The sequence below is a fragment of the Hemibagrus wyckioides genome, linkage group LG22 (assembly GCF_019097595.1).
Source record: "Hemibagrus wyckioides isolate EC202008001 linkage group LG22, SWU_Hwy_1.0, whole genome shotgun sequence".
In the NCBI taxonomy this organism is placed as follows: Eukaryota; Metazoa; Chordata; class Actinopteri; order Siluriformes; family Bagridae; genus Hemibagrus; species Hemibagrus wyckioides.
Genome location: NC_080731.1, coordinates 18369344 through 18389570, shown reverse-complemented (window position 1 = coordinate 18389570; position 20227 = coordinate 18369344). Strand labels below are relative to the sequence as shown.

The following is a 20227-nucleotide window of genomic DNA, read 5'->3' as shown; positions in this document are numbered from 1 at the left end:
CTCTGCATCTCCTCCTGCTGCCACAATTACACACACTCTCACTGTCACACTCCTGTAACCTCGTCACTGCCAACCTGTGCAGCCTGATCACTGTGCGCTGTCAGGTAACACACACACACACACAAAGGTTAAAAAAGATTACTATTGTATTCAAAAAGTTTATAAAAGCTACATATCTGAAGAATCAGTTTGTCTTCTGCTGTCTCTCCGTCTCTGTCCTGACCTCAGTCTCTGAGATGTTTAGATCTGTGTGGAGCGCAGAACGTCTCCTCCGCCGCTCTGTGTTCCCTCCTCAGTGACCTGTCCTGCCTTCACTCACTCTCTCTGGCTGGAACTCTGTGTGATGGTGCTGTGATTGCTACACTGGCCGGACGCTGCTCGCTGCTTCAGCACCTCGATGTTTCCCGGTGCCTCCACCTACCTCCGGGTGCCCTGCTGCCCCTGGCGCTGCAAGGACCTAAACGTCTCACCAGTGTGCTGGCTCTGGACATCGGATTAGGAGAGCACGAGGATGACGGACCGATTTCTGCTGCCTTCCTCCTGCTTGGCGTGTCCAGTCTACAGCGGCTGGCGATTGAGGGTCTCGGACACGCCTGTGCGATTATCCAGAATGCGGATTTTGCTGCGACTGATGGCTTTACCACCCGAGAGGGCGTGCCTTGTCTTAGGGAATTATGGCAAGCAGTAGTTCAGGAAAAAGAACTGAGAGACATTGAAGAGGATAGACTCACTCTGGAGGAGAAAACGGACAGATCCTTGAGTTTAGATGAAGGCAGAACAACGGATGCACCAAAGGGAAAGTTTAAATTATGTCTCCGAGAGGTGCAGGGACCGACTCTCGACAGTCTGGATGCTGTCAGCAGCTTGTGCCCTGATCTTCGCTCGATATCTCTAAAGTGCCATGATCATGAAGACGATAATGATGAAGTTTGCTCACAGAGCATACGTTTGACTCGAGGCTTGGCTCGGTGGTCTGGTCAGCTGCACTTCCTCTCCCTGCAGTTCTCAGGCCCACTCTCGGAACTGGTTCTTCCTCTGCAGGTTTGCAGTTCTTCTCTCCTCTCCCTCACGCTGGAGGGGGTCCAGGCTGACGGGAATCTGCCTCTTGTTGCACTTCTGCGTGCCTGCCCGAAACTCACCGCTCTCACACTACACATTGACCCTCCACACTCGAACCAGGAAGAGGATGATGATGATGAAGATGTAGAAGACTGGGATTTGCCCTGTCTTCCAAACCTTCGCACTTTAACACTAATGTAAGCTGGGCTACATACACTAAACTTGTATCATTGCTTTTTGTCTGTATTCTGATCCTATATATATATATATACATATAAACCTTTTCCAGGTTCTCCTTGGAGGAGAGACAGCTGAAGCCCATGCTTTGCTGGACTTCCCTGAAGGGGGTGCTGTGGTCCTTGCTGAGAGGCTCTGTGCAGCTCCACACGCTGGCTCTAATCGCCGTTCCGTGTCGCCTGGATCCAGTGTTCAGACTGGTCCTGGATCGTCATGCTGAGCCGCTGCGACGTCTCAGACGTGTCAACCTGCAGCGCTCCGATGTCACCATGGAGACAACGATGCGACTCGTAAACTCCTGCCCTCGCTTGACCACTCTGGATGTGAGCAAATGCTGGTCTCTGACTCGGTGTAACATCTCTAAATTACAGAGCCAGGCCAGGAGGAGGCGCCGTAAACTCCACATCACATGGACATGAAGCGGACACGGAGTGCACTTTACATAAATGAATTACCGAACAGGGTTTACAGATAAATTCAGGATGTAAATCAGCTCTGTTTGCATAGCCATGAGAGATTATTTTTTGTTGAAAATGCTGTTTGTCTTTTTAAAGATATCAGACACTAAAATTTCATTCATGAAGTACAACACTATCTCTTCCCATAGGTATTACTTCAGTGTGTGTTACTGTTTACAGTCAGCCATACTGTGATATCTGTGCACTTTTGATTTGAATATAACATGAATTGAAATGATTTTCATTTTAAGACGGGTCTTGTTTCTTTTTTTCCCCCTGTAAATCTTCATGTCCAGAGTTGAATGTTTTGGGTCTGTAGAGAATAACAAACTTGGATGACTGTCTTTGTTAAACATTTGTCTTAGTGATTGAACATGATTATATTTTATTGGCAGTATTCTAATCTTCTGTCATGTGCATTTTGGTCCCACTTTACCAATGGCTACTTTCACTAAAGTCACACAGAGAACTCAAAATTCTCTTGATTTTTATCCTCCAAAGCTACAGCGAAGGTAAACGTTACCAATTTTTACTTCATCTGCATTACAGATAAGAATATATCTAACAATGAGCCCAAATTAGACTAGTTAATGTTCTGCCACTTACTATAACTAGTTAGAGAGACTGGAAGTAGCTGATGGGAACGTCAAACTGAGAAAGCAGTGGCCTAATTGTAGTACTTTCTTCAATGTAGACACATTAACACAAATAAAAATGACATTTTTAGTGTTTTTATAGCTAAAATCACCACAACTGAAGGATGTGGATGTAAACCTCAGCTCTGATGGAGAACCTGTGAGAACCTTCAGCTACAACTTGGACTGGATTCGGTTTGAAGGCTAATAGTTTTATACGTACAATATCAAGGTCGAAAAGTGAGTGGAAATGAAAAGAGAAAATAAAAAACAGTTGGGAATATCAGATGAAATATCTGATTGTCAAATGAAAATAAAACCTACTTCCAAAGCATGAAAATACACAAGGGATTATTAATGATAGTACAGTGAATACACGACCGCCATTTTATCAACAATTTCCCAGTTATTCTTCTCTCAATTTGTCAAACTGGCTTAAATATAATCTTTGTCATATCAGCATGATTATGTTTAATACTAGGGGAAAAAAACAGCATTTGTTGCACTTTAAGTAAAATAACTGCTTTAACGAGATTTACCCTCCGTGTTGTTACACCAGTGTGTCTGAAGGGAGCACTGCGAGCCTTTATAATCCCTCGGTGGGCGTGCTTTTTCATACTACTTTCGTCGTTGATTGGCTGGTTTGATGTCATTTCTGCGTGTTGTAAACTCTGGCGGGAACTCGATGTGCGCGTGACCTCGCATAGTTCGCTCTGAGGTAATTTAGCCTTTGTACCGCGAGCTGTGGCGGCGTTTACTGTGAACTGTCTCAGCTAAACAAAAATATAAATAAACTGTTAGTCATGAGTCGAAGGCTGAACTGTATCGTTGCGGTTTGTCCGGACATGGGAATCGGGAAAAACGGAAATCTACCCTGGCACCCGATAAGACTGAGGTAAAAACAAAAACGAAAAAAAGCTGGATGTGTCCCAAACGGCTGCGTTCTGTAAACGAAGTGCACTTGATCTGCGGTAGGACGCGGCCGCTTCACCCCCTACGGAGTGCACTGAGGTAGAAAGCAGCGCGTCGTTTGGGTTTCAGCCCACAGATTACAGTGATCTGTGCACGAGTTTACAGTCTCGTGCTATTTGGCTAACTAATTAGATAGACAATGTTTATTCAAACTAATTTGGGGAACTTTAAAATCATTTTTTTTTTATATTTAATGTCCTGTTGAACGTACCTGTTTGTTAGACTGTAATAATTCATAAATAATGTGTTTTATGATTTTTGTTGTAGGATTATAGCGTTATGGATTAGCCTGTAGATTTATCAGCGTTTAGCCACAGCTTCGTCACGAGGCTAGATTTTGTGACTGGATGTGTGTGTAAGAGTGTGTGTTTTTATGTATATGTATGTAATACTAATTTTGGATTAAAATCCATGATAAAATGACAGTTGTCCTTATCATCATAAACAGCAAGATGGTCCAGGTATAGCGCTGAAATTCTGAGAGTTCACGGTATTTAGCTGTATAGTGTTACTGTCCTGTGTTTTGTGTTTGCAGTAATGAGTTCAAGCACTTTCAGAAGATGACCATGACTCCAAGTGTAGAAGGTAAAACCTTCTCAACCTTCTTGCCTTCTTCACATCATTAAGTTTATCTAATGTACAGTGTGTGTGTTTGTGTACCTGATGCGACAGGTAAAAAGAACGTGGTCATCATGGGCAGGAAGACGTGGTTCTCGATACCGAAACAGAACCGACCTCTCAAGAACAGAATCAACATAGTCCTGAGCCGAGAACTGAAGTAAGAACATGGCGAATTCACTCAGTTCTGTCCCGGAGGTATTGGGGTTTTGTGTGAGATCATTCATGCTTTACTTGAACTATATGTTGATCTGAAATTAATGATTTTTGTTTACTATTGTGTTTTTTCTTTACTAACTTATTTTTTTTTTCCGATTTAGAATGGTTCCTGAGGGGGCTCACTATCTAGCACCTGACTTTACCTCTGCGCTAAATCTACTAGAGACTCCAGAGTTCGAGGCGCAAGCAGATCAAGTGTGGGTCATTGGTGGGAGCTCGCTGTACAAGGTCACACAATAACACAAACACACATACACAACCTCCACTGCCACACAGATATGCTCAACTCTTCAACTTTCCTCACATTAATATCATCAGTGGGCGTGTCCCAAACTACACACCTTAAATTCCACAAAGAAGATTACAGAAGACCATCAACAGTGCCTCACAATCTTTAGTCCATTTCATACATGTCCCAAACCACACATCTCATTTTCCACAAAATACATGTTTGCTTTTACAAGCAAATGAACTTTAGTGACATCCCTTTCTTAAGGGTTCTTAGTAGGGATGCATGATATGAAAAATTTAAACCGATACAGATAACTGATAATTAATTCCTTCTCATGGCCGATTCTGATAACCAATAAGTTTATATTTTTATATTAGAATTTTCATATAATCTGCAGTTTGTGCACCCAGGAGAATAGAAAATCTAAGATGCACTGATGAAACCGATATTTTAGTAGCTCTGGCCTAACTGTAATAGGAAACATCAGTCCTGACTCTTCAGATGTTTTTATTTTTTGTGTAAGGCACTACAATAAGAACAGAAGGGGTTTGACAGAACTATGATTTATCTGCAATTAACAACTCATTAACAACAAATTTATGTACAAGTATTTCATCCATAACAAAGAAATGCATCTATTCAAACATTTAGTGCATGAGGATGAGGAAGGTATATAGACCTTAAGTCACCTGCTCCGTGTTTTAGGCCTAGCACTAGTATCTGCTGCTGCCGCGGCTGCTTTATATTCTTTGAATACAGCTTCACCGCGAAGGCAACCCTTCAAGTGAAATATAAGGGTTGTTGTGTTAAAACTTGACGCCTTTTTACCTCCTCTCAGAATCCTTTCTGGACATGCGCTGCAAATAGCAATGGCATTGTCCTCCGCTGTCACCGAGAAAAACTTCCAGACCGGTGAAGACATGTTCACAGATGATGACCTAATGACCACGACACAGGCTGAGAGTCACTGCAGGTTAAAGCTGCAGTCACATGCACTCGGAAAGCGGATGGATCTCAGATAAATCAGACTGACTGATTGATTGATTCACCAGCAAGGGTACTTTATCGGATCTAGTTATCAGATTTTATTTATTTATCGAAACAATAAAAATGACGTCATTTTCACCCATATCAGCTGATAATTTATCTGTCCGATAAATATCGTGCATCTCTAGTTCTTAGGGTTTAATATGGAGTTGTCCCGCCCTTTCCAGCTATAACCTCTTCAGTTCTCCTGGGAAAGCTTTCCACAAGGTTTAGGAGTGTGTTTATGGAAATTTTTGATGTGTGGTCAGGCACTGATGTTGGACGAGAAGGCTTGGCTCACAGTCTCCACTCTAATTCATCCCAAAGGTGTTCTATGGGGTTGAGGTCAGGACTCTGTGCAGGCCAGTCAAGTTCCTCCACACCAAACTCACTCATCCATGTCCTTATGAACCTTTGTGCACTGGTGTGCAGTCATGTTGGAACAGGAAGGGGTCATCCCCAAACTGTTCCCATAAAGCGTGAAATTGTCCAAAATGTCTTGGTATGAAGCTGAAGCATTAAAAGTTCCTTTCACTGGAAATAAGGGGCCAAACCCAACCCCTGAAAAACAACACCTACACCATAATCCCCCCCTCCACCAAACTTTACACTTGGCACAATGTAGTCAGGCAAGTACCATTCTCTTGGCAACCGCCAAACCCAGACTTGTCCATCAGATTGCCAGACAGAGAAGCATGATTGGTGACTCCAGAGAAGACGTCTCCACTGCTCGAGTCCAGTGGCGGCTTGCTTTACACCACATGTAAGGCTTGGATGCAGCTGCTTGGCCATGAAAACCCATTCCATGAAGCTCTCTATGCACTGTTCTTGAGCTAATCTGAAGGCCACACAAAGTTTGAAGGTCTGTAGCTATTGACTCTGAAGAAAGTTGGGGACCTCTGCACACTGTGCTCCTCAGCATGCGCTGACCCCGCTCTATGATTTTACGTGGCCTACCACTTCATGGCTGAGCTGCTGTTGTTGCCAACTGCTTCCACTTTGTTATGATATCACTAACAGTTGAATATTTAGTAGTGAGGAAATTTCACGAATGGACTTACTGCACAGGTGGAAACCTATCACGGTACCACGCTGGAATTCACTGAGTCCCTGAGAGTGACCCATTCTTTCACAAATGTTTGTAGAAGCAGTCTGCATACCCAGGTGCTTGATTTTATACACCTGTGACCATGGAAGTGATTGGAACACCTGAATTCAATGATTTGGAGGGGTGTCCCAAAACTTTTGGCAATACAGTGCTTGTACTGTTTAGCTTACATGGCTGTGTCTCAAATTACACACCCTATTCACTACATCAAATACTTATCATATACAGTGCATTTGGCCACTGAATGTGACACAGACCACACCCTGGTCTCTAAATGGGTCACATGAGCACCACTATAATCTCTCTCCTAGACCACTGTCCACTATTGCACACACTTCTCATGACAGCTGTATATATCATTATAAACATATGATTGCTATAAGATGTCTCAGATCACACCCTGGTCAATAAATAGCTCATAAATATTAAACTGATCACACCCTAATCACTACAGTCAATAGTCCACTGTGGATGTGTCTCCAACCTCCCTTTTATTTACTACAGGAGATATAAACACCATCACAAACGTCTGCTCATTGTGGATATGACCCAAATGCCATCCTGGTCACTATATAGGTTATAAAAAAAATCACTTCAGTGATGTGTGTCACAAACCGTACCCTATAAGTGATGAGCCATCTGAAGATGCTTAGCAGTAGTCATTTAAATACTATGTATTTAAGAAATTCTTTAAATGACTCTTTTAATAGCCTGTAGAATATTTTATGTCGTGTGTGAACAGCACTTTACATTAACCTCAGAAATAAAGTCATTCTAACTAGTTTTACGTGACAGAAACACTGAGGTGGAAAATAAAATGTCTGAGCTCATCTCCAGTGTCTGTGGTTTCACTGCATTGTATGGCACTAAAGTTTCTAACTGTAAACACACACACGTAGCCACACATGTAGCCTCTATGCTCTCTCAGTTCGGTTGGCATGGCAACGGTGATGCTCAAGGACGCTTTTTACAAAAGCCCCCTTCTTTCTCCATGGTACTGTTTTACGTTTCTCCTTCTCCTCCCTCGGCCTCTCTTTATCCCTGAGACGCTTCTTGTGGACTGTTTTTCAGCTGACTGCATTCACCACTGCTCCTGAGGAATATCAGCATCCTTTGTTTATGTGTGATTGATATTCATAGTGAGGGTGGGGGGTGTGACTAAAATATCATATTACCATACTTGGTCATCTCTACTATACCCAACATTTGTGATATACTGCAGGTTAACAAACTTATATGTTAAGAAACTACTAGACATTATATGAGAGATGTTTATTTAAACATAGGATGATTTAATTCACAGCAGGATGGTCTGAAAATATCAGAAAATGTAGTTGTGTATTTGTTTATTGTGACACAGTTATTACAATGTTGTGAATATACTGTCATATTTTCCAGCCCTATTGCCACATGAGCAATAACAAAAGCAAACTGAAGTACATGCATTGTATTCAGAGAGAGAGAGAGAAAATAAAGGGTCTGTTAATATTTGTGAACACTTTCTCATATTTGTGAAATGTGTCATTTCTGCAGGAGGCAATGGAGAGCTCGGCACCCCGACGTCTCTTTGTGACGAGGATCTTGAAGCAGTTTGACTGCGACACGTTCATTCCTAACATCGATCTAGACAAGTTCAGGCTCCTCCCTGAGTGAGTTAAACAGTCATAAAACCTACATGACTGAATTGTCACTGTGTATATCACGAGAACATTAGGACCTTCTATAGTACAATGGCCATGTTGGCTGGAAGTGCTCCACGCACTGATTTTCCATTATAAAGGTGCAGATGGATTTTTTGGCTTGCAGAAACGTATGTTGTTGGTGTTCAGTACACCAGTGTGTTAGATACAGCCAACAGAGGCTCTAGTAAAGTCTTAAAAGGCTCTTGTATAACATGAAACTGACCTGAGGCATTAACATTTAAGTTCTTCCACTCATACTCCCATTTGGAGTGCACTCGGAGAAACGCTGGGAGGATGACCCACTATTATGGCTGTTGTTATCTCCCTGAACAAATAGTGCACCCTGTGTGTGTGTGTGCATGTGTGTACAGGTGTTCGTATAAGCAGTTTAGTTGCGCTGCTTGATTTGTTAACTGATGTATATACAGCTGCAGATCATCAGTCTATCTAAAGAATTCACTTCACCCCAAGTTCTGTAAGCCTTGATCTTCATGGCAACCACTGTTATGCACAGTGTCTTAGAAGTGAGGCAGAACACGAGGTTTTTCATCGTTCATAACTGCTTTTCTTATAAAAACCCAGAGCTTCATGTGTCTCTTGTTTCTCTTGCCTCTTCTTTGCACAGGTTCCCCGGAGTTCAGGCTGGGTTACAGGAGGAAAACGGGCTGCAGTATGTATTTGAAGTGTATGAGTGTGTGGAAAAGTGATGAGTGGTGCTGAAAGACCTTACACACCTGCTTATTACTGAGATGTGTGTGTGAGACGACTGCGTTTACTCATAGGCACTATTTCTGTAGCCAAGACCTTTCTGAAACCACATCATGGTAACTCTCTGAAATTTAAGATCAAATGATGTTCCAGCTGAAGATATGGTCTAGTTTCTCAACCATTTATAAAATCATTATCTCTGCTTTTCATCCTTGCCTTGTTGTGTCACTGCACTCAGAGCTTATCTCCTGTGTGTGTGTGTGTGTGTGTGTGTGTGTGTGTGTGTGTGTGTGCGCGTGTTGTTTAGCCTACCCCACATGGCCGGTCCTCGCTCCTTTCATAAATATCCATTCCATTTTTTGTCTCTAGAGCTAATTAATGACAATGGTTCTTATGTGCTTAGGTTGAATAAAAAACTTTATGGATCATACATTCACAAACACTCACACTTTCTCCCTGTATTAATGCATTAACAGCCTTCTTTAACAAACGCCAAAGGCTGCAATCCGCTCTAACCTTTGAGGCTGATTGGTTTCAATTCCCAGCAGGAGGTTAACGCTAAGCTGGAAATTAGTGTGATCGGCAGGCCAGTTCCCCCTCCAGCACCCTCCATCTCCCCTTTCCTCACTCCTTCAGTGACACTTAGACTTAATTTCAGACGGAAACATTGGATAAGTTAGGTTCCTTCTAGATTAGTTGCATAAATATACATAAAGTATGAAGTGATGTTAAATATAGTGTGTATTATATTGTTCCTGTTTTATAGAACAGTCTCTGGATTTCTTTAACTATGAATATAAAGAACATGGACACACACAGACATACAGAATGTAGACAGGGAATTCATGGGAGTTTTTCCCCATGTTGCTCATCAACAAGATTGATACCTGCATCTGGAAAAAAAATAACAAAAAGAAATCAGCAAAAGACCAAACATCATGATATTTTACTGTCGAACTGCTAGAATTACTGCATCTCTCTGTTGATCAAAATGATAAATCAATGAATGTGTTGATTATATGACCAGGTTTGGGTTTATTTTTAGGGTGGGGGTGTTTAAGGGTTTTGGTCTCCCTTTTATATCCTTAAAAAAGAATAAAAAAAAAAAACAATTTACACGCACAATATTATTAATGCCTTTGAAACCTTTATATTTAAGTTTTTAAACAAACTGATATACATGCCCTAGAAGTCCTGCTTCCTTCATTAATGTGAAAAATTTATGTTAGACTTTAACTTAAAACAAGTATATAGTTAAGGTTAATTATCTATAATTAAAGGGAAATTTTCTGTGCTGCAGTTTTCATGTGTTTACTTTGGAGATGAACTGGGACCATAGAAATTATCAGGACCTGGATTCTCAGTAAAGAGAAGATTTATTTTGGTCAATGTGAAATTCTTGCTAGTGACTCAAACACAGGTTATATTTTTTTCACTTCAGTTCTTTCCTATTTTCTGTTTTACACAAAGTACATCCACTGCTTTCCTTGTCAGCACAGTCAGTGCCACCGTGCTGAAGCATCACCATCATGGGAGGAAAGAAAAAAAAACAGCGTCATGGTGATGCAAGCGCACTGCTGTGGCCTTTAGGTCAGGGACAGGGATGCAGCGACAGTGGAACCGTGTTGGTTGTGGGGGCGGAATACCTCCAAGCTCTGCCACCTCATTCACGTCAGAATAATAACCCGATCCTGTGTTGACGCTCAATATGCGAAAGCCGCCGTCACATCGCTGCGTTGTTCCTGTCTCTCTCTCACGCACACGCTCTACTGTAAGGTACCGCCTGCCTCCAGACCTGAGAGCTCACACACCTGTTCTCTCTCCCGCTCCCTCATTCAAGCTCCCTTTCTCTCGCACACATTCGCACGCTCTCAGGCTCATTTATCCACCACTTGTTGACTCTTCAGTTCGTTTGATCCGGTGTATTGGATAACACCCGGCCTTTTCGCTACAGTGAGAGACCTCCTTGATCCAAACCTGTTTGAGGACTGAGAAGATCTGCCAGCTCAGAGGTAAGCTCAGAGAGGAGAATGGCTGTTTTATATATGCACATACTTTATTTCTCATATGTACGGAAACTTGCACTATGTAGTTTAATTAGATATTGAATTAGTAATGGTTACGTTTAGCTGCTGAGAAAATAGTACATTATTGCAAAATATGAATAGAGAAAGTAAAAATATACTGTCCTTGAGTTTCTATTGAAGTGCAATATGACAAATCCAAAACTGTTCTGCTCTGATATAAAAGCATTAAATAGTTCTATATACATATGTCTGACCTTTGCACTTTGCCATAAACCCTGACTAATAGGCACAAAAGAATTACAAATGCTCCATGTAGCCTATTGCGATATCTAGTATGAATCACCATTCGGCACATGTGCATCAAGTGCCCTGTTTGGTGTTCCACTTGTGTTTCAGTCTCGAGCCCTGATCTGCCTAGTGATGCTTGTTTGTTCCACACTCTTCAGTGCTAGGCAGAGAGAGAGGAGTCATTAAGCATTCTCTCTGTTCAGGAGACTGATTGAAGGCCCAGAGAAGAGCGCACAAAGCATGCCGGGGCTATAAATGCCATCCCAGGGGTGCACAGCATTAGGAGCTAGAGCTTAGGTGTCCTACCGGTGGAGTGTCTCCAATCAAGAGGGTTGCACATGCAATTTCCTGTCTGCATATCTTTATTTCATATACGCCATGCTGATAAGTTTGGGCATGATGTAATTAGTTTCCAAAATAATGATTAAATGTACATGATTTAGATTATATCAATGCTAACACTGAGCAAACGATCATTTAGTCTTTCAAGTAAATTGCTCCGTTATTTATAAACTCCAAAATGAACTAATTAAATATCTCATGCAAAGGTAAAAGTATGAGCAACTCGATATCAAGCTTCAGCAAGCTTAGCCATTTGCCTCAAAGCAGTTTATTGTCTACACCTTTGTTTAAAAAAAGCATCTCAAAACGATCCGTCTCCACATTTCATGTGCTGAGAAACCTGTTGAGCGTACATTTAAACGCTTGTACATTCTGTCTCTTTAGCAGGACTGCAGTTCTCATTTTATGCAACTGAAATGCGGCAGTCTTTGGAGTTGCTCTTTTATATTTGAGGACAAGGTCATAAACACAATAGACTCCATCAGTGAGCCAAAGGAGAAGTTTAATCCTTTCAACAACTCAGCATGCTTTCTTTCCCCCCTTTTGCTCTTAGCAAATGCAGTCTAATCGACCATTTTACAATCTGAAATGGTGCAGGATAGATGGATATCCACCTATTTTTCATTCCTGGGTTTAGATGGGGCAGTGGTGGCTCAAGTGGTTAAGGCTCTGGGTCGTTGACCGGAAGATCAGGGGTTCAAGCCCCAGCGCCGTCAAGTTGCCACTGTTGGGCCCTTGAGCAAGGCTCTTAACCCTCTCTGCTGCAGGGGTGCCATATCATGGCTGACCCTGTGCTCTGACCCCAACCTCCAAGGATGGGATATGCGAAGAAAGAATTTCACTGTGCTGTAATGTATATGTGACAAATAAAGGATGTTTCATTTCATTTTCATTTAAGGCAGAACATTCACACCCTGAAATATCTATAGACTTGTGGGAATGGGTTTGATAACAGAAAGCTCGTATTTTTATGATGCACTATTTTGGTATAGTACCATGGAGATTAAAACATTTATGTTGTTAGTGCTCCATTAGAAGGCATAAACTATGTATGCTGTGTAAGCAAGCATGCTTTTGTAAGGAAAATGTCAATCCAGAAAAATGTCATAACTAGCAATTAATGAAACATATAACCTATTTTGCTTGGTTTAATATTCAAGTACATGGTGCATCATAATTATTAGAACTAAATGACTGACTATTTGTCTTCTACTGGCAGCGCTCCAAAGCTCAGGCACCCTCCAACTTGTCCATGAGTCCTTGAATGATAGAGCCACCTGCTTGTCTGAAACAGCAAGAGATCATGGAGGATTCCACAGAGGTGTGGACCGATGGCAATTCCCTTCTAAAGGCGGTTTATCTCTGCCGTTTACGGCTGACACGTCTGCTCCTGGAAGGCGGGGCTTATATTAATGAGAGCAATGAACGTGGAGAAACACCACTGATGATTGCCTGCAAAACTCACCATACTGATGCTCAGAGTGTGCCCAAACACAAAATTGTCAGGTACTCATTGCTCAAGTCTCTGACTGTGACACAATTATTTGCAAACACCACTGAACTGACCACCATCAGACCCAGCTTTCAGCAGTACTGGGTGTGCTGGTAATGAGTACAATTTTTTAGGGCTGCTCCATTGATGATCGTCTCTACTGAAGGGTCAAATAATTATCAGGTTTGAGTCTCATAACAACTGAAAACTCACAGCAAGGAAACCAAGTAACCAGTATCCTAACTACAGCATGCTTTGGTGATATCTAGGCTGTCCTAGAACATTCAGCTATCACCTTAATATTGCATGGTTTAATAATGATCAGGTAGCCTACTCATGGACTAAGTAGTGAAATTTTAATAGTTATAATTTAAGAATTTTCTTAGTCAAACGGTAATTCCGTTGTTTCCACAGGTATCTGCTAGAGAATGGTGCTGACCCAAATATCCAGGACAAATCGGGTAAGACGGCGCTAATGCATGCCTGTCTGGAGCGAGCTGGGGAGGAAGTTTTGTCCCAGTTGCTGTCCAGTGGAGCTGACTTGAGTTTAGAGGACCATTCTGGTTCTTCTGCACTAGTGTATGCTGTTAATGCTGGCGATAAGGAAGCTCTGCGAGTGTTACTAGATGCCTGTAAGGCCAAAGGCAAGGAGGTCATTATAATTACCACAGATAAACTTCCCTCTGGCAGACAAATGACCAAACAGTATCTCAATGTCCCTCCACCGCCAGATTTGGAGGATCGGTTGCATTGTGTTCCAACCGTCTGTATGTCACCCTCTGAAATTAAACTCTCACCTTCTCATGTCTCCTCCTATTCAAACCAGTCACCAAATGCCCTTTTACATCTGGCAGAAAACCAAGCAATGGGTTCCACCTCTGTAACCGCTGCTAATTCAAGGGCAGGGTCACCTACACGGGCGCCAAGTCCATTGCAAGCAGCTGGCGTAGCCAAGCTTCTTCACCTTCAAAGGCTACATTCGGAGCCATGGCTAAAGATCCCACCATCCCTGTTGCTCCAGCAAAGCAAGGCCTCGTCATTCACAGAGGAGCTCTTAGACATCACCCCAGAAGAAGAGCTCTCTTTTGGCTTTAACAGCCATCGCCGTTTGTCTCAAAGAGCACCACCAGTTTCGCGTCATCAAAGCATGGATGCGACTGGTCTGCTCAAAGTCTTGGACAAAGCAACTGAAGCAGAGAAAGAACAAAAGAAGGAGCCAAAGTGGCTAAGCAGGAAAATGTCCTATGATGGTGCTTCATTGCCACATTCTGCCTCACACCAGAACCTGCTTAAAGAAGCCTCAGGTAGCGAGACCGTTCCCGTGGATAAAGATCCAGACTGCCTGCCCAACCTGGCTGTGTCCAGCCTTCAGGATGTAGTGCGTCGCCGCAACATTGGGATGGATCACTACAGCTCTGACTCCCAGCTACCTCAATTTAGGAGTCCACACTCAGACGAGCATAACAAAGGCAACACAGTGGGAGGGGGGGGAGCAGAAAAGCGTAAGCTAGTTTACAGCCGATCCTCCACCCTGTCTGGCTCAAGGGAGTCTCTGGAAAGCATAGTCCAAAGGAGAAGCCCAGCAATGATGGAACGTAGAGGATCTGGGGCTCTTCTGTTGGATCATATCGCACAGACTCGGCCAGGCTACCTGCCCCCACTAAACCCACACGTGCCCATTCCAGATATCAAAGTTAACATCACCAGCACCGGACCCAAACCTGTTCTAGCCACTGCAACTGGAACTGTAACCATACCTGTTGCTCCTGGTCAAAGGCATTTTGTGCCCTGTGCTCCTAGCCTTCCACGAGACCAGAAGACCAAAAAGACTCTCCTGAGAAGACACTCCATGCAAACGGAGCAGATTAAGCACCTAGCCAACTTTGGGGAGATTTTTGGACAATAAAGTGCATAAATGTACATTTGTACAGTGCCAGATCAGATATCAAGTCAATGTTCACATGAAGGAAATGGTGTGTGAATATTTATTCTGGATAATCAAACACTGGACAAAATATTTGTTTGATGTTCACTGTTAAACAGTCCAGGAGAAAAAGAACAGCCAAAAAATAAAGAAAATTCTAGAACATTTCAATATACATTTCATTACACTTAACAGCACAAGTCTGTCTTGTAGATGTGCCATCATTGTATGGTGCGTTCAAACATTAAAAAAATGCATTAATTTATTGACTTCATGGTTTATGTAATAGTGTTTGATTTTGGCTTCAACACCTTATGTCCTGTACCCAGTTTACTGGACAATACTGGAATGAAATACTTATTGTGACACGGTGTACCCAGGTAAGCTTTTAAACTTTGTAATCTGATTCTCTAAGAGATCGTAGTAGATTCTGGACTTGCTGAAGTTTTGCCTGTAGGGTAACAAATCCTCCACATTCAGCACATCACTCTGGCCTGTCCATATGGTCAGTGTGTATCTGAAAGAGAGAGATTGACATCGAGTAGAAAGTGCGCTTCATCTTGCTAGAATTCATTAGTATCTCAAAGCCAGTGGAGTGGATATTGGTATCAGCAGCATCAAAACATTGTTAGAATATTGGATGTGGATAAGTACTGTAACTAAGGCAACCACATCATTTATTTCATTTCAAACCCTAGTCCTTGGGCATCCTTAGTTGAATGAAAAAGAATTAACCACAGCATGACATATCTCAAGGTGTTCTTAATACAGTATCAAATTCTGAGCAAGATTTCATTATAAATATGCCAAACAATTAAAGTCCAAATGTTTTTGTTCTCTCATTATTTTGATAGAACACTCATTTTATGGGACATCCACTGCAGCTTCTAAATAAATCAGTCCGCATTTCTGATCTGTTGATGCCAAAATTTTACCTACAGGCATTCAAAAGTGGCAATATGAAAAGACTTGATATGATAAACACATCACTGTTTCCACTTGTTAATAAAGTATGTCTTGTGTAGTCACAGTGAGGGACAGCATTAATTTGCACAGTCACTGTCAGAGCACAACTCAAGGAGAGACAGCAGACCTCTGAAGTGCACTAGACCTAGAAAAGGGAGATAAGAACAAGTCTCACTCTCTATATGAGATCCTGAGATCCTCCTCCCCACTTTTCCAATGCACCTTTCAGCTCAGTGGAGTGCTTCTATTCTGGTGACAAACAAGTACACCTGGGGGCCAAGCACCAAATTACAACCAATTGTGTGGCAAAGGCATTCTGATGAACTGTTTTTGTTACACAACACGAATCCAATCAAGCAGGCAATCAATAGTTCAGTGCTAACAGGTACTTAAGAAGCAAACAGGCTGCAGCACAGCCTTAATTGTCTTTGGTATGCTGAATACTGATGTGCTGCTGAGAGCGACACATTGAAATGAAAAGTCCCACCTGTCCGACTGCTGCAAGAGCCACTGGAATTGAGCGAAGGACTGGGGTAAAAGAGCTGCTCGCACTGGAAAGGTCACAGGCTGCGTCAGGTTCTTACACACCGCCTCCATTTGCCGGACCATCTCCCAGCTGTAACCTGAGAATATAGGAAACAAAAAAATATTATATTCAAGTGCTGCATCAATTAGCATTCAAAACAAAAGTTAATGAAGAAACTCATTTGGCATCATTAAGATTCATCATTTAATTAATCAGAAAACGGGATATGGGACATGAGAACACCATGTCAAGTTCCAAATAATATTAAAAGGAAAAGTTCATCCAGTAGACCCTCAAACACTAAGTAACCAGTATAACTGGATATTTTATATATGATGAGCACTAAATCAGTTCAAATTAAATATCTATTTGAGAAGAATTGCCACCCAGAACAAAGCGGCATGTTTTACCTGGATTGTCTGTATTTGGAGACCATCCTGTGGTCCAGCCCAAAGAAAGCACATCTCTCTCTGCTTTCATAGCCACTGCTTGTAAAAAGGCCTGAGCATCTAAAGGTGTGGCCATGCCTCCAGGCCCTGGCAGGATGTCTGCATTGATCCACACGGGCCCCTTCAGCTGATCTCGAACCTTGTCCAGAAGTGCCATGGACTCCAGCACTGCTTCTAGGCTATACAGAACAAAGAAACTGAGGTGGACGGAGCTGGATTTCTCTGCCATGCTCTGAGTTAAGCTGATTTATACTTCTTTGTCCAAGCACTGGGTAAAGTATTCATGCTTGCATGTACAGACAGTGTGTCCTCTAGGAGGTGCTGAAGGTGTTTCTGTTGTGTTTTAACTCCTCTGTATTGCGCAGTATGAGTGGCTTTTGTATCGAAGCATGAAATTATTGTTCAAATCCACAGTTTTATCAGTCACAGATTAACAATGATTACTATTTTATTTTCAGTGAGATGCTGTGGTTTACACACCGGTCTGAGAAAGTGAGAGGTTGATTATGTCTATACTGAACGATGAATGAAATGGATACAATGAGGGACGTTTCGTTGTTTATATACTGTGTTGTTTCATGTTTAATGTTTGTATTTCAAATCTATTTTGAACTTTGATTTAAACTATTTGATAAAACCCACAGATGAAATGTCACAACATCTCAACAAACTGTTTTAGTTTTAGTGTTTGCCTGGTGCATAGTAAGCTCATGGGAGGACCGTGTGTTAGCATGTCTCTGTATGTTGGTGCCACCTCTCAGCATCACAACACAAATATGCATTAATACAGATTTCAAAAATTGGCCTTCACCTTTCAACAAGTAAATCATGAAGCTGCCTTTTCAAATCAGATCAAGTTCTGGCAACAAAAAGAAGTGATGCAGGATACAGCTTTGAAATGTATTCTTGTGTGAAATGACACGGGAGACATAAAATGTTTGCAACCAATTATAACGATTAAGTATTCTCCAACCTTTTAAAGTCCAGTTTGATCCCTTTTTCGGAGTTCACCACCATCTCCAGCCAGTCTTGCAGCGTGATGTCACTGTCATTATCAGGCGGATGTGCCATTATGGGTTCCTTTGGGTCACGACCCCGGAGAAGTACGTCAGCTTCAATCATCTGTGTGCTATCTTATATGTAAATGATAAGAAAGGGTAAAATTCAGAACCTAATCTAACAATGTCCTTCACAGCATTTTACTTCTTGTGGTTGCTCGCAGTGATTGGTTTGTTATAATCCACTTGATTTACACTCCCCAATGTACCCAGATTAAATCAAATTAGGAATAAACAAGTTCAAAAGATAATAGTAATATTAGTAATAATAGAGAAAGTAATTTATGAGCAAACCTACTTCCAATATACTTTAAATCAAGATATTTAATATCACCAGATGTTGGTGACTTTTAAGATGCCCTCAGTTATGACTCTCCAGCTAACATCACAGCTGCTGTTTAAGGAGAGCTGAAGGAGAAGGTTCACAAGATTCACCAGCAGTCTGTTAAGCTTGACTAATTTGCGCTTGCAAATTCGACGTTCCCAGCAAATCGCCAATCACCTCATACATCGTTTCTTAAAGGTCTAAAGGTTGAAAATGTTTTGTTATGTAAATTATCGTGATGGATGGAAAGTTGTCCATGACCTTATCCGGTGATGACTTGTGACTTTCTAGCAGTCTTTGTAACTGGATTTGATGACCTTTTAGGCCACTTCATTTACTTTGTTTTAAAACAAAAAGAGTGAAAACATAAATAGTTGTGATGCTGTGATCCAGAATAGAATTATTTTTCCCTATTGGAAATAAGTTATAACCTATTATCTATGAAGTATTCTGATATTTTGTCCTTCTTCATGTGCACGTTTTTATATGCAGCTGTGACAGTGACGTCATAAGGCGACTTTTTGAGCCTGCACTAGCTACTTTCCCCTGAATTGAGTTCGCAACATTGCTGCTGAATGATATTGATGAAAAGAAACTGATAATAAATAACAATAAACAATCATTTACATTCTGACCTTGTAGAGCTTCAGTGATCTTGTCCTTGCTGTTGGCTGCATGATACCACTGGATCTCGGCAGCATTGTGGTCCTTTAAAGTGCCCTTCTTCAGGAAGTAGTCCAGAGTTTGGTCAGGCATTGATCCTGCGGCTGCTGGACAGGACAGCGTTGGTTTGTTTATAATACATGTCAGCATACGGAGGAAAAAAAGGTGCACGCAGTACCGGTGAGACAAAAACACGTGCTGATTAGTAATAACGCGATGTCCACTGGCTATGATTGACCAGCGATCAAATACAAACGCTTTGTCAGCAGTTTCTGAGATTCCGGAAAACAAGCGATAGATAGTTTAATAACTAACCTGTGGCACTTGACGACTCTTCAGACTTCTTAAAGGAGGTGGTCCATGTTACAGCTGCAACGATGACCAAGGCTAATACACAATAACGCCGCAAACAGAGCTTGTTTAGTTTCATAGGCTTTAGTCAAATATCCGACCAACATTATCAAGACATTTCTTCCGCACGGACGGAATTAAGCGCGTACACTTCCGGTTTGTTGCAGACATGAAGTAGCGCTATTGTAAAAGGTTCTTGTCCCTTTCTGTTAAAAGTTTATTTTGTGTTTCAAAGTATATATAAAATAATTACAAAAGGCAAAGAGACAGCATTTTAATTGTGTGGTTCAGGGTTCAGGAGTGCAATTATACAGTACTGGAGTACTCTGTACTCTGTTACTACACTTAAGTATTATTTTAGGGTTTTTCCCTGAGTATTTATAATTAAATTAAAACATTTACTCTTAAATTTAAATATTCAGCATATATAAAATATCAAAAGGTCTTTTCATCTCTCATATAGGAACTGACTAAACTACACATTCAAAATGATTTACATTTTAGTTTAAGGCATCACCTGTTAAAACATTTACACTGAACTTTGAAATATTTGATGACGTTTACATTAAAGTAGCAACCCTCCATGTACATTCTGGCTGTTTACCTCCTCTTTTAATGTAGTAAGATTTATACTTTTTATACTTTCATGTATAGGGTGGCACAGTGGCTTAGTGGTTAGCACTGTTGCCTCACAGCAAGCAGGTCCTGGTCCGAATCCTGGGTTCGAACAGGCAGGGGCCTTTCTGTGTGGATTTTGCATGTTTTCCCCGTGCCTGTGTGGGTTTACTCCGGGTACTCCGGTTTCCTCCCACAGTCCAAAAACATGTACATTAGGTTGATTGGTCATTCTAAATTGCCCATA

General features: G+C 41.6%; 4 protein-coding genes across 7 annotated transcripts in view; 3 read left to right on the top strand and 1 right to left on the bottom strand.

The window, feature by feature from the left end:
* Positions 1-2909, top strand: part of si:ch211-214j8.12 (uncharacterized protein LOC100000539 homolog) — an 11609-nt gene extending 8700 nt beyond the window's left edge. Inside the window, exons 4-6 of the mRNA XM_058374840.1 lie at positions 1-104; positions 229-1256; positions 1349-2909. The exon at positions 1-104 is cut by the window's left edge and continues 63 nt beyond it. Coding sequence (XP_058230823.1) covers positions 1-104; positions 229-1256; positions 1349-1715 — 1499 coding nt within the window. The 3' untranslated portion in view covers positions 1716-2909. The remainder of the gene's footprint in view (positions 105-228; positions 1257-1348) is intronic.
* Positions 2910-3045: 136 nt separating this feature from the next.
* dhfr (dihydrofolate reductase) lies at positions 3046-9197 on the top strand. Its single transcript, XM_058374852.1, has 6 exons — positions 3046-3284; positions 3897-3946; positions 4034-4139; positions 4300-4426; positions 8098-8213; positions 8872-9197. The coding sequence occupies exons 1-6, from the start codon at positions 3193-3195 to the stop codon at positions 8951-8953; spliced, it is 573 nt and encodes a 190-aa protein (XP_058230835.1). The 5' UTR covers positions 3046-3192; the 3' UTR covers positions 8954-9197.
* A 1353-nt stretch (positions 9198-10550) lies between these two features.
* ankrd34bb (ankyrin repeat domain 34Bb) lies at positions 10551-15192 on the top strand. 3 transcript variants are annotated; one of them, XM_058374841.1, is made up of 3 exons: positions 10551-10966; positions 12831-13117; positions 13518-15192. In XM_058374841.1, exons 2-3 carry the CDS (start codon positions 12876-12878, stop codon positions 15007-15009), a joined length of 1734 nt encoding a protein of 577 aa, XP_058230824.1. In that variant the 5' UTR covers positions 10551-10966; positions 12831-12875; the 3' UTR covers positions 15010-15192. The 3 variants fall into 3 exon arrangements, with proteins under 3 accessions (XP_058230824.1, XP_058230826.1, XP_058230825.1); XM_058374843.1 differs by lacking the exon at positions 12831-13117 and having other exon boundaries at positions 10555-10966; XM_058374842.1 differs by lacking the exon at positions 10551-10966 and having other exon boundaries at positions 12975-13428.
* On the bottom strand, positions 15075-19519 carry fam151b (family with sequence similarity 151 member B). Of its 2 annotated transcripts, none has more exons than XM_058374849.1 (6): positions 19330-19519; positions 18987-19121; positions 17942-18101; positions 16930-17147; positions 16481-16616; positions 15075-15544 (listed from the first exon to the last, which is right to left on the bottom strand). In XM_058374849.1, the coding sequence occupies exons 1-6, from the start codon at positions 19442-19444 to the stop codon at positions 15385-15387; spliced, it is 924 nt and encodes a 307-aa protein (XP_058230832.1). In that variant the 5' UTR covers positions 19445-19519; the 3' UTR covers positions 15075-15384. The 2 variants fall into 2 exon arrangements, with proteins under 2 accessions (XP_058230832.1, XP_058230833.1); XM_058374850.1 differs by having other exon boundaries at positions 18987-19118.
* Between the last annotated feature and the right edge of the window lie 708 nt (positions 19520-20227).